This window comes from Diabrotica virgifera, chromosome 2, assembly GCF_917563875.1.
Source record: "Diabrotica virgifera virgifera chromosome 2, PGI_DIABVI_V3a".
Lineage (NCBI taxonomy): Eukaryota > Metazoa > Arthropoda > Insecta > Coleoptera > Chrysomelidae > Diabrotica > Diabrotica virgifera.
In genome coordinates this window covers 68,179,288-68,194,356 of record NC_065444.1, presented here as the reverse complement: position 1 = coordinate 68,194,356, position 15,069 = coordinate 68,179,288, and the positions used below count along the sequence as shown (strand labels likewise).

The following is a 15,069-nucleotide window of genomic DNA, read 5'->3' as shown; positions in this document are numbered from 1 at the left end:
TCGACAAAATACTTACAATTTGAGTTATTTGCGAAAAACCGTCTAAAAGCGTGGTTATTTTGTTGAAAAAATGAACATATTCACTGCCAAATAACTCGAAAAGTATTGACTTAATGAAAAAACTCTATAGAACAAAAGTTACTTTAAATTAGCCAGTTTACGCATTTCCTGACTTTGTTTGGACGAATATTTTTTAACCCCCAAGAGGGGGTGAAAACCACCCCCAGGGCAAAAGCACATATCGGCACAATATCACTTTTTTTCTTTGACTTGTTAGCTGTGTGTATGCCAAATTACATGTCAATCCGAGCGGTTCTTTAAAATTTAAAGGTTTTGCAATATTTTACCGTTAATGAATGGACTAATAGAAGTGCTATATTTAAGCTGGTTAAAAAAATTGAGGAATACCATTGGGGACAACTCAACAAACATCAGTGTAAAGATTGTTAATAGAGAAAGTTGGCTCGTTAGTCTGATCTTTTGTGAGCAGTTGTAATTAACCAAGGTTTTTAAATAAAAGAGTATAAATTCAAGAATACAATGAAACTGAGTAAGTGGTACTGCAATGTGTGTTTATCAAGAATTCACTCCCATCGAAAACTTTTAAGAATCTTTAAAAAGAATAAAATATTATTAAATAGGTTCATAATGTTATATAGTTAAGGTACTTACTCATAGATAATACATTCCTTGATACATATAAAACTACTTTTGGAATGTTTGTAGAACTCACTGGTAATAGTCTCCTCTGGAGCCAAAATGGTTACATTCTCAACCCAACCTAGCGCACTTAACAACTTTATCGCAGCTTTTATCAAAAAGCCGTATTGGTGTGGTACTGGAATTGTTCTCAAATCTAACAAATCACCAAACTTGACTAGTCTATCGTTTAACTTTTTTTCTGTCACAATACCAAGTATAAATGTCTCGTTTTGATTGTATAAGTCGAAAACACTTTTAAAATACTCAGCTTCTGTGCATATCTCGAAAACTTTCAGCCCTAGCTTCATAGGAGCTAGATACTCCAAGAAGTTTACCCTTTCGGTCGTCCATACGGCCGTGGAAACCAGAGCTTGTTTTCTAAAAGGAATCACTTCACTTTCGTTCCTGCAATCTTCAACCAAAACAGCGATCGCCGGGTCCCCTTCCACCTCTAACACCGCCGTACTTTGAGTTTCCGAGAAAAGAAAAAGGACGAAAATATAATATCCGAGATGCATATTACCGGGTCATATACACTGTGACCGAGGACGGTGATATAATAATAAAAAATTCAGCTTCCTCTTCAAGCTTCAGTGCATCGTTATTTCCAAACAAAACACATTTTTGAAGGACTGACGCGTGTAGCGTGGTGTTCGTTTATTCTAGGTAAAACACATACTGTTTTACCCTAGTTCGTGTAACAGCGTGATGAGTCAGTATATTGCTAGGAAACAATCAATACAAATATTTTTAAAGTGTACAGGTACTAAGATGTGTATGGAAATAGAAACTGATCGATTTTGCTGAATTCCGAATTCGTTTTATGGGAATTAAAAGCGAAGAAGCTCTACAAACTAAACTTGTTAGCCGATCACTTTTTATACACTGAAAAACCTTTCAACATAATTAAAACTAAATAATATATAAGCCGTGTAGAAGCCAAGGGATACAAGTGCATTTTTAGTAGTTTTGAGAAAATCAAGTCTAAAGTTTAACACCTTTCCTAAATTCTACCGCTTGTTTTTCAAAATAGTTGGTCATTGGCTGGTCTTGTTAACTTCAAAAACTTTTATACAGGGTGTTTCATTGGGAAACGGAAATACTTTAATGGTGAATAGAGGTCAGAGAGCCGGTTCTAGATATAGTACATTTTTTGCCCTACCGACTTTTATAACCGAGTTACAGGGTGTTTTATCGATTTTGCCCATTTCTTTCCTAAGCCATAACTTTAGAACCACCCTGTATATTTTTTTGATATTTGGTACACATATGTCTCATTCAAAATCGAAACGACCGACATAATAATCATAAGAAAAATCCAGGTCCGGATTAACAAAAAAATATAAAGTAATTGTGACCTTAAAACAACACCCTGTATATTGAAATTTTGAAAATCTGTTTGCATATTTGAAAAGAGCACAAAAAAGTAAGTTTAATGGTTCGCTTCAATTTTTCGGCCAGACAATTTTATGACATTAATTTTGAAATTGAATTTTTTAAGAACTTTGACATTAAAAAGCAGATATTATTAAATTTTAGTTATAAATTATTAAAGTTAATGAATAAATACTCATTTTAACAATAATCAATATTTATTTACCACATTGGAACAACCCAATTACTAATGACAAGAAAAATCCAGGTCCGGATTAAGAAAAAAATACAAAGTAATTGTGACCTTGAACCAATACCCTGTATATTGAAATTTTAAAAATTTGTCTTATTTTAAATTTTTCGCCGTTGATTTAATTACATCAATTTTGAAATTATATTGAAATTTTAAAGAACTCTGAGATTAAAAACCAGGTATTTTTAACTTTTAATAATAATTTAATGTTAATAAATCAATACTTATTTTAAAAATACTTAATACTTATTTACTACGCTTGCTTCATAGATTCTCTGGATCTGGAGCTATATGCACATCATTAAAAATTAGAATTATTAGAATTGCGAGAATTGGGATATTGTAATGATTTGGTAAAGAATTAGAAAACTGCTATATCTAATAAAACAAAAATTAGCTACAATTCAACAATTTAACATAAATTAAAAATATTTGAACTATAACAGTTGCTCAAAATGTCCGCCATTTTGCTCGATGCATTTCCTTGCTCGTTTTAAAATATTTCGAATCAATTTTGTAAGTACATTGGGATTGTTTCTCATTTTTCTGGTAGCTTCTTGTGACCTTGACAGAATTAATCAATATGATTTCAAAATTGCCCTAATTAAATTATCTGCGCAAAAATTTGACATGTACCTTTTAACGCAGTTTTTATGCTCTTTTAAAATACACAAACAAATTTTCAAAATTTCAATATACAGGGTGTTGTTTCAAGGTCACAATTACTTTCTATTTTTTTCTTAATCCGGACCTGGATTTTTCTTGTCATTAGTAATTGGGTCGTTCCAATGTGGTAAATAAGTATTGATTATTTTTAAAATTAGTATTTATTCATTAACTTTAATAATTTATAACTAAAAGTTAATAATATCTGCTTTTTAATGTCAAAATTCTTAAAAAATTCAATATAATTTCAAAATTAAAGTCATAAAATTGTCTGGCCGAAAAATTGAAGCCAACCATTAAACTTACTTTTTTGTGCCCTTTTCAAATATGCAAACAGATTTTCAAAATTTCAATATACAGGGTGTTTTTTTAAGGTCACAATTACTTTATAATTTTTTGTTAATCCGGACCTGGATTTTTCTTATGGTTAGTATGTCGGTCGTTTGGGTTTTGAATGAGACATATGTGTACCAAGTATCAAAAAAATATACAGGGTGGTTCTAAAGTTATGGCTTAGGAAAGAAATGGGCAAAATCGATAAAACACCCTGTAACTCGCTTATAAAAGTCAGTATGGCAAAAATTATACTATATCTATAACCGGCTCAAGGACCTCTATTGACCATTAAAGTTTTTCCGTTTCCCAATGAAACACCCTGTATAATACAATTATATCAGATTTAAAAAACTTAGCATTTTATAAGATAGTTTAGAATAAAAAACGTTTATACCCACTGTCTTCCAACTAAATACTTGTACTGTACTTGTATCTTTATTCTTCTAAATACAATTTCATCAATAAAACAAATAATTTTTGTAAAAAAAATTAAAAATTGGCATAAAAATGCAAAAAGTAGGAAACAACACTAGAGGTAAGTAAGCTTAACTAGTATAATAGTTATAGACTATTAATATCTATCATAGACTATTTATATTAATAGTCATCTCGCTATCGAAGCAGTTGTCTGGTTCGTCGGGATCTTCCTAAATATTATCCAGAGTGCCTTGATATGTGATTTGTTGTACTTCCCGTTGTTGGTAAGACAAATTTCTGTAAAAGTTAAGCCACTGCATGGTTCATATTCCCTTTATGTCGAATCTGCCGAAGTGTATGTAGATTAACAAAATCCTAAAAAAGTACCAAAAAAATTACCAAAAATCAACAAAAAAGTCTTTCATTCTAACATCCATAAATTTTGAACTGGGCTTCATCTCTACCGAGTGTTCTGGTACAAAAATGTCTCTTACAGTTTTTCTTTCTTTTTCCAAGTACACTTGGACCGTGTCAACTCGCATTAACTAAAATATGATGCAATGATTCGCGACATTCTTAAAATCCTATATGACGTCAAAATTAATGACGCACTGAAAGAAGGGTTTGGTTTGAATTTTAACACATTGTACCACTAATCTAACAGGTATTAACGAGTTGACTGCCAAACGATATAACTAACACTTGTTTGGAGGCCATGGCATATAAGCGTACTTATATCCAATGGCTGCCAAATGATAAACATACTATTTTCAGGAGTTAACTGAAGTTAACCTATAGATGTCAGTATTGGTTTTAAATTCACGTGTGTTCTTTGGCCACAACATTAAAATGGGTATTAACTATCTATTACTGTACTTATCCCCAACTTGAACAAAATTGCACTTATACCCCTTGGCTTATAGACGCCTCAATATATCTTCTAGACCAGGGCGTTAACTTATTCACGATCCAAAGCAGCCTGCGTCGTTCAACAGCGGAAGATGGCGCAGAGGTTACAACCCAGACAATATATTTGTCAGCGACAGAATTGGAGACCAGGTGACAAAAATCGTTGGAAGCGCCCTCCCAAAGATACAGAACAGACCAATAATTTGTCTTTCCAACGCGGCAATCAGATACGAAATTGTTCCTTTCAAGAGAAGGTTCAACTTTACTGAAGCAAAATGGGAAAAATTCTCTGAAACATTGGATCAAGAAGTTTCCCAGCTAGAACCTTGCCCTGATTCATACGATAAATTTGTAGAAATCGTAAAGCAAGTATCACGGAAATTTATCCCTAGAGGTTGTCGAACTGAGTACATAGCGGGGTTCAATGAAGAATCTAAACCCCTACTTAAAAGATACGAACAGCTATATGAAGAAGACCCTTTCTCGGAAGCGACAATACAGGCTGGGGAGGAAATGTTACATGCGATATCCGCCAACAGAACGGAAAGGTGGTGCAAGCTGGTCACGAGTCTGGACATGAAACAAAACAGCAGACGTGCCTGGAAGCTGATTCGGAATCTTGGCAACGATCCCGCTGCTCCGGCAGTCAACATGACAGAAGTCACACCCGATCAGATAGCCCATCATCTTCTAATGAACGGTAAGACGACATCAAGAAAGAACAAGGTGAGAGCTCAACGGAATATCGACGAAGAAAGAGATGTTCTAGGTACCTCTTTTTGTCTTGAGGAGATGAGAGGCGCGATCCATCAAATGAAAGATAATAAAGCGGCTGGCCTGGACGACATACGAACAGAGCAAATAAAGAACTTTGGACTAAAAACCGTAGAGTGGCTCGTAAAAATGATGAATTGCTGCATCCGTACATTACAAATCCCCAAAATCTGGAGAAAAGCTAGAGTGGTAGCCCTCTTAAAACCAGGGAAGGATCCGGCGGATACAAAGAGTTTTAGACCTGTATCTCTCTTGTGCCACCTTTTCAAGGCCTTTGAAAGAATGATACTGAACCGGATCGCAGAATATGTGGAGACTAAAATTATTCCAGAACAAGCAGGATTCAGGTCCGGAAAGTGCTGCTGCAGTCAAATTCTTAATCTCACCCAACATATTGAAGATGGTTTTGAACGGAAGGAAATAATAGGAGTAGCGTTCATAGACCTAACTGCCGCCTATGATACAGTTAACCATCAACGGCTACTCGCAAAACTCTACGAAACTACAAAGGATTTCCGACTAACAAGGTTAGTGAAATGTCTCCTCCAGAATAGACGCTTCTACGTAACGCTCCAGTCCAAGAACAGTCGGTGGAGGGACCAAAAAAATGGGCTACCACAGGGAAGTGTCCTCGCGCCGATTCTATACAACATATACACCAACGACCAACCCATACACCAACAAACAAGGCAATTTATTTACGCTGATGATACAGCGGTGGCAGCTCAGGGAAGAACCTTCAATGAAGTCGAAGTGAAACTGACAGATGCCCTGGGAGACTTAGCTCTATACTATGATAAAAACCATCTAAAACCCAATCCCACAAAAACCCAGGTATGTGCTTTCCACCTGGGAAACAAGCATGCCCGAAGGTCGCTGGAGGTGGAATGGCGTGGTCAGATGCTGGAACACAACAAGACGCCAAAATACCTTGGCGTCCGTCTGGATAGAACTCTGTCTTACCGATACCACTGTCAAGATGTCAAGAAGAAAGTAAGTGCCAGAAATAATATCATCCGCAAGCTAACTAATACAAAATGGGGAGCACAACCACACACTCTCCGCACTTCTGCCTTGGCATTATGTTTTTCGGCCGCGGAGTTTGGAGCACCAGTATGGTCAAACTCTGCTCACGCAAAGAACGTCGACGTGGCTCTAAATGAAACGGTCCGTATAATATCGGGTTGCCTGAAACCGACACCTATCGAAGAGGTATACCCCATTGCTGGAATTGCTCCACCACCTATCAGGAGGAAGGTCACGTCAGAGGTAGAACAGAAAAAGCAGGAGACGGACCGAAGACACCCCTTATATGACCACCAAACTCAGCCAAGCAGACTAAAATCTCGGAAAAGCTTCCTGAAAACATCAAGATCCATCCCCGAAGCGCCAGAGACGCGCCGAATACACCTATGGCAAGCGTCAGCTACCGCGACACATTTTCCTCCCTCGGAGGAAATGGCTGCTGGACACAATTTACCGTATCCGACTTGGAAAGCGCTAAACAGACTAAGAACCGGCGTTTCACGTTGTGCTAGTAACCTGAAAAAATGGGGATACCAGGAGGACGATACCTGCGACTGTGGCGCGGTTCAGACCAGCCGGCATCTACTATCATGCACAGAGATGAGAGAGACCTGCACACAGCAAGACTTAATTATAGCAAATGACAGGGCCATCTATGTGGCCAACCATTGGAAATACAGAATTTAAAGTTGTTGGTGTTCCGGACACGGAAAGTAAGTAAGTACCAAGGCGTTTAGAAAAAAAATAAATCGATTTTTAAATACAGCACCTATCGACCTAAAACTTTTTGCATTGCATTAGAATGACGTCAAGAAAAAAGTCTACAATAGAAAAATTGGTGGAAGTGCATAATTCCATTTCAATTGCAAAAATGAATCCAAAAGTGCATCAACAGTATCAAAATTAGGGGTCTACCCCAAAATCCCGACAGCCAAAATCCCGACAGGCCAGAATCCCGACAGGTTTGATAAGTTTCTTTTTAACATAATTACATTTATTTCTTGTTTTTTGTTTATGGCCATCTGTTTTTTATTTTTTGTTACTAAACAAAATATTTTGTATCAAAAGTATTAAACCAAAGTGGGAATTTTTACTTAGGCGAGGATTGTTGCATGTCGGGATTTTGGCCTGTCGGGATTCTGGTGTGTCGGGATTCTGGCGTGTCGGTATTTTGGCCGTCGTGATTTTGGCTGTCGGGATTTTGGCTGTCGGGATTTTGGGCGGCACCGCAAAATTAGTATATTAAGGGCCATATTTGTTACTCGGGATATTTTGGTGTCACTGAACAAGAATACGCCATCAGAAACGACTTCTGGAGCACCTGGTGCCCATGGTTATTGCTAAGGCACGTTATCTGGAGTTTCAGTGGTTTTCAGCACCAAATTGATGCAGAGTACTCGGAGGTTTTTGGAGTCGCTGAACACAAATATGTTATGAGCACTGACACCCTTAGCACCTGGTGCCCAGAGTTACTGCTGAAGCATGCCATCTGCTGGAGTTTCGAATGTTTGTAAGAATTGTTTGTAAACATACAAAGTTACCTACACTTGTCAAAGATTTTCCTTTTGTGGCAAATGTTTAGGTCTGATTTAAATACATAGTTTAATTTACCAAACATTGCCTAAGCTGGAGGGCAGTGCGACGTTGGAGCACACATATCTGGTTATTTCTGCCCAACCGAATTTCATGCCCATGCATTCCTTGGTAAATGGATATTTACTATTTTGTAATTTTGTTATTTTTTATTTCTGAGTGCCATTTTGACTTAGTATGTGTTATTTCTGGCATTTATTCTGATACCTGGGTTGTGATTTTAAGCAGAGGCTCTTTATATATTTCGTTGGTGCTCTCACATATTTCGCGATAAAAGAATTAGACATGCTTGAGAATTTCAGTTCTATTCCTATCATCTGATGCCTAAGTCCGTGGACCAGTACGCATATCCCGATGCGCATTTGCCCGTCTCGAATTTTGATTCTTTGATTGGCTGAAATCATCTTCTCCTTCTTCCTTCTTGTATGTAGGCTTTAGAGCCTGTTTCTTCTTCAATATTAGCCTCCAAAATTATTTACGTTATCGCACCATCTTTTTCTGGGTCTGTCAATACTCCTTCGTCCATTTGGTGACTTATCTCGTGCTATTCGTACTATCCTATCCTCTGCCATTCTACTAATGTGTTCGTTCCACTCCTGTTTCCGTTTTGTCACCCATCCATTTATGTCTTCTACATTGCACGATTTTCTTATGTCTTCGCTTCTCTCCCTATCCTACAGACTTTTCCCTGATATTGGTCGGAGTATTTTCATCTCTGTTGTTTCTAGTAGTCGTCTCGTTTTAGATGTGTCAGGTCTTGTCTCCGCCGTGTATGTCAATGATATACGCCGTGTATGTAGATATTGTCATATATTTGGTTTTTCTGCTGATATTATCATATTATATTTTTTGGCTGTTGTATTGAAGATGTGTGTTAATCTTTGGAGATTAACACATATACATATACATTTGGAGATATAAACCTAGAGATGACAAAACTTATAGAAAAGCATAATGATACCAATGTTCAAGAAAGGAGACAAAGAAGACCCCAACAATTATAGAGGTATAAATCTACTAAACATCTCACTTAAGCTAACCACAAAAGTCCTAACCAACAAAATCAATTAACTAACAACTTTATCAGATGAACAACAGAGATTCAGATTCGGAAGATCCTGCGTAGACGCCGTATTTGTACTGAGACAAATCACAGAAAAGGCCATTGAGTACAATAAACCAGCATATCTATGTTTTATAGACCTGACAAAGGCTTTCGATTGCATCCAAGTCGAAGACGTCTTACATTTACTGTATAGAAGAAACATACCAATCAATATTATACAAACCATCGAAAACATCTACTTTCATAATCGAATACAGGCAAAGATAAATGGAAAACTAACGCAGTTTATACCAGTACAAAGCTGAGTCAGACAAGGTGACTCGTTAAGCCCACTGCTCTTTAGTAGAATAATGGACGAAACGTCATGGTTACAGAATGGGGAACAAAGAAATCCAAATATTATGTTATGCAGACGACGCCGCATTAATCGCCGATACAGAAGGCTGAAATCAAATCTATTAAAGGAGACGATTTTCAGTCCAGTCAGTTCAGTGTTCAATCTGCTCACCGGCCTCTCTAGAGCCGCAGTACTCTAAAAGCCCTCAAGTTGGGCCTCTGATCTAGTTCTTTGAACGTTTTTTCACAATCTGAACGTTTCGCCTAAAATATGTCTTATCAATTATTAACCTGCAAACTCTTCAATAACCGGCCATTTGTCACATCTACGACAGATCTTGGCATCATAAATGGATATTAATAGCGACTGTATCCATCTGTGATGGACTTAGCCTTCTGAACAGCGTTGTAGCAACTTTGCCATAATAAACAGCCTTTTTCGCTACCGACGACATCCCTAGTATGTTTCCAGCTTTGTTTTTTATTCTGTAAATATTTTTATTGCCTATGTTGTTAGTATTTGGCCTTAATACTTTTGCTTTCTTGGACACCTTAGTGTCCTTTGTTACACCCTAGTTTGTGTAACGGCATCAATACCAATATTTTAAAGTGTACAGGTTACTAAGTTGTGTATGGAAATAGAAACTGATCGATTATGCGGAATTCCGAATTCGTTTTATGGGAAATAAGAGCAAGCGTTTGGCGTTTATAAGTTTGGCGTTAATAAGTACAGTTACGTTGGCTTGTCAGCTGGTAGTATTCCTACAAATAGTATTTTAGATTTAGCCATACGGCCCACACTCCCTCTTAGGGAAAAATTCGCTCACTCTACACTCAAAAAAATTTAGTTCGTAATATTGATTAACAGTGATTACTGAATAGTATTTCGTTGTCACAACAATTTTTTTGTTGTTTCAACGAACTTTTAGACATTGACGCATGTATTTGGTTATTGTCACAATGATTGAATAATAACTGTGAGAATAACTAGAGTACATTAATCAATAACACTCAATTTATTCAGCCAATAACTTAGTTTCGTATATTTAATAAATACTGTTAATTCGGGCAACAACTCACGTTCTTGATTTCGTAGATGACAAGCAATTACCTTGGTTTATCGTGACAACGTACAGATTTCATTAAAACAATGTACAAATGTTGTTAATATAGAGTAATATATGATTATTCAATAGATGTAAATTGATTGTTGTGACAACGAATACATTAATCAATCTACTACTGCATTTAATACCCACAATAAATGCGTTCATTGTGACAATAATCGGTAGTTGTTGAGACAATAAATGTTTTGCTTGACATTTGAAAGTTAACGGCTGTGTTATCGAAGTGCCGAATAATAATTGCATTTCGTTTTCAAGTGTAGTCCGTAGTAGAAAGAAGTTTTTGTGTGTCTATTATCGTGAAATTTCGGCCGAATTCTTTTTAAATGTATTCCTTTTTTTCCAATCCTGATAATACTAATTATTATTTTTGAAAATTTAAATGCAAAATAAAATATTATAGTATTATCGAGGGTATGAAGTCCCTGAGAACCTCTATAATGATTATGTTAATAAGTCACAGGGGTGAAAAAGAGAAAATTTAGTATGATTTTTAATTTCAAACAGGCATACCATTCAACAGAAACTTTTTGTTTATTCTAAGCGACTTTCTGCCCTAGGTAATAATGTAATGTTTTATTCTGCATTTAAATTTTTCAAAAACGTTTGTACAGTTTGTCAAACTGTTTGTAAGAATGAATAGAATTGCTCGTAAGAAAAACCGTATTTATTGTGGGAATGAACGGAATTAATTGTAACAATAAACGGAAATAATTGTAGAAATAAACGAAATACGTTAGGAGCAATAACACTGTTATTGACACAACGAATAATCTTCGTCGGTCAATTAACGACGTTGTTGTTTCAATAAATAGTGCTGTTGACTCAGTGAACAGAGTTCGTAATATCAATAAATAGTGTTCGTTGAGTCAGTGAACAGAGTTCGTAATACCAATAAAGTGATATTATGGTATACATAATGGATGTTCATCCATTCAATAAACGTAATACATTGTCTCAACGAACGAAAATAATGAATTGATGAACATCGTTTTGTTGTCCCAATAAAACCAAGAATTGGACAAATTTTAAGTATTGCGTTTGTTGTCTGAATTAACATTTTTATTGATATTACGTACCTTTTTCGTTGAGTGTAGATACCTACAGTATCAAAACAATTGTACTCTGGTGGGACTCTTTCCATGCTATCGAGCCCTAGGTGACTTGGTACGCCGAAGTATCTCTTAAAAATATTCTTATACCGCATTTACACTCAGTCCTGTTGGACAGGGAATTGGGCAGGGAAGTGGGCAGCGTGAATGTGTACCTAAATACCTCACTCACGCTGCCGCTGCTCATGCCACTGCCATTGCACGGCGCTCCCTAAAAGTCGGTATTAGAGATGGAAGTCAAGCGCGAGCGCGAGTGAGTATTCACATTCAACTACTCTCTCTCTGACTTGCTGCGAGCAAAGCGGAAAGTGAGTAAGGGAGCAAAACGATGCTGTCGTCACATTCCATTCTTCAGAGTCGTTCCGTAAATGAGTTGTGAGGATATTGGCGAGGAACTGATGTGATGTATTTTGGGCAATATTTCCGGCAGCGGCAGCAGCAATGGCAATGGCTGAGTATAAATCCGAAATTACGCATCCGAACGTTAAGAGTAGTATTGCTTTCTGCATGGTCTTATAGTACTAATAGTTACCAATGTACCACTGGAGAAAACTTTAAAAATAATAAGAGGCAAACTAGAAAGGGATGAGACATTGACAACAAAAACCAAACTGAATGTATCAGCTATAATATCATGCAGCTGCCAACACTTTGCACAGATAACACAAGTGTTATCTGTATTATTTTGATCCAGATAATAACTTCTATAAACAAAATTTCGGATTAGCTATGGGCTCATCATTATCTCACACAACACATTACACAAACATGAAAAACAACCCACAGTATGGTGGAGATATGTAGACTACCTGATCATATGACGTTGAATGTCAATTTTTGGTCATTTTGCTATTTTTGTGCAATCTGTTAGCTTAGAGAGAATACTATCAACCTGTGAATGGCCAAGGGGAAATAACGATGAGAGCTGAGAATCGTCTTAAAAACACGTCAAAAGATTGGCCGCAAGGGGGAAAATTAATGAATATCGTTACTTTCAAACGTCTTAACTCCATGCAGAATGCATTACAAAAAGGTTGCAGGAGTTCTAATACATAAAAAAGACCAAAATATGAAAAATGAACAAAAAGAGTTGAAAGGTTTTGGAGTTTAGATATCGATATGTAACTTTGTTTCTCATTTTACCGAAAATGCTTCCAGATAGACATTCATCGTTCTTTCCCCTGACCCTTCATATCTTCTTAACGTGCCCTATCAAGTCCCCTTGACGTTGGCGATTAACATGGCGAAACTGTTTCTGTCTCGAGCTATTCTAAATAGTTGTTCTGCTTTCTTTATTCATATCCACTCCCTGATATTGTTCAACCAACAGGCCTGCCTTTTATCAATTCCTCTGCGTCCTTCGATTTTACCAATCATAATAAGTTGAAAAATATTATACCCTTCATATACAAAGCAGAAAACATGACTAAACATGTATCGAACATATAATTTTTCCATTAACACACATTATATTAATACAGTTATTTATTATCTTCTTTGATTCTCTTAGAGGTTTTGTAAACTTAATAACATAAATGTTTCTGCTCCAGCAGATTATTGGTGTCTTAAAATAAAAGATTGATTACATCAGTAAATTAAAACGGGTTTGAAATACTTATCTCATTATGGTCATTTCGATATATCGCGCAACATACAAACTGACACACTGGTCAAAATAGGGAGATATCTTGAAAGTTGATTTGAATATGAAATTACATTTCTAAAACGCGTTACCCATCATTAAGAATAAAATTAAAAACAAATTCAAAAACACTTATGCAGAAAAACTTTAATTAGTAACAAATCTTATCAATATTACAGAGTACAAAATATTTTCCATAATAACGTAAGGTTCATAAAATTTTTGTATAAAATAGGAGACCCATTACAACTATTATACGAATGCGAACAGATATATCTTTAACAAATCAACATCCTTTTAAACTGAAGTTGGTGGACCACCCTTACTGTGAATGTGGCCTAATCGAGAATAAATCATAATACATACTGTTATATAATTTTTATGGGGAAAATTTAAGGAATTAGTTTTATGTCAAAGACCACGAGATCGTAAATTTTCATCGCCCTGTATATGATCAAAATTTGTAAATAAAATAATTTTGCCGTAAGCAGTGTTTCGTGAAAGAGTCAAAGTCTAGTGGTAAAATTTTTACAAACGGATTAATACATTTCAAAACAATGAACTAGAAAACGGTAGTTTTAGAAAGTTAATGTGCCGCTTTGGAATGGACAATAGACCATGTTTCTAAATGGTTTCCTAGAAAGAAACGATGGTAAACAATTTTGTTTAGTTTAGAATAGAGGGTTTTTATAATATTTTATAATTTTAATATCTCCTGGAAATGGACAAGACATACAATTTGAATACAATACTATTTGTTCTTAAGAAAAAAAAGTAGGAATATGATATATGGAGAATGCTTGTGATTGGCGAGGAGACCGATGGAGGGAGAATAGAGTGGTTGATTTTCGGATTGATGAGGGAAAATTCACTGTGTAAAGAATATCGGAAGCAACCAGTCCAGTTCGAAAGTAGTATTTTTGTGCAAAGTGGTTAATTTGGTGACCGTGGAAGCAGATTCGTGTTTGAGACGAAATCGTGATAAAGTCGAGAAGTACAAACTCCTTGTGTCCGAATAGATTCCAGTTTCTGTCTGGAACGAGTAGCCGGTTTATATAAACTTACACGAGATATCGAGTTGAGAGAAGAAATCTTGGAATTATAAAGATTGATATTGTTTATATCGAGTCAGAGATTTAATTGAGGAGAGAATTCGAGCGAGTGCTGTTTTTGTTTGTGAAACAGTTTGAAGGAGAAGGACAGTCACAGCATCAGAGGATCACGTTGTGGGAGAACCGACGACAACACAGTCCATGAGAAGAAGTAAAGAAAATAGAAAAGAAAATAGAACAACATCTAATAATCCCAACTAAATTAAAATATACACTATTAATTAAAAATATGAAAATAACATTACTTTATATATAACTAACAATTTTTTTTTTGGTTTCACGGTTTAATGTCGTGTTTCCTCACTAATCCCCTCAAGATCCTGACAATTATTTTGTTTTGTTAATGCATTACATTCAAATCTGTCCCTCTACCATCTCTCCCTTTAGCATAATAAATATAGAGAAAAAGTATGATATTGAATACTACTATATTCTTCCCTTATACCGGAAAGTAAGTGTATATTTTATACTTACACTTAACATACTTTTGTTGCCACTACATTTGAATGCGTGCATGTATGTGAGTGTGAGGGTTGTAAACCATATTTACGTACATGTTAGTATTTATATATATGCATAAATATATATACTTTAATATTGGCTTGATCATTACCCTTTGATTTCAAC

General features: G+C 35.8%; 1 protein-coding gene across 1 annotated transcript in view; it reads right to left on the bottom strand.

Moving 5' to 3' along the window:
- Window positions 1–1,531, bottom strand: part of LOC126880059 (protein bride of sevenless) — a 123,369-nt gene extending 121,838 nt beyond the window's left edge. The window contains exon 1 of the mRNA XM_050643714.1: window positions 673–1,531. Within this exon, the coding sequence (XP_050499671.1) occupies window positions 673–1,220 (548 nt within the window). The 5' untranslated portion in view covers window positions 1,221–1,531. The remainder of the gene's footprint in view (window positions 1–672) is intronic.
- Window positions 1,532–15,069: the final 13,538 nt, after the last annotated feature.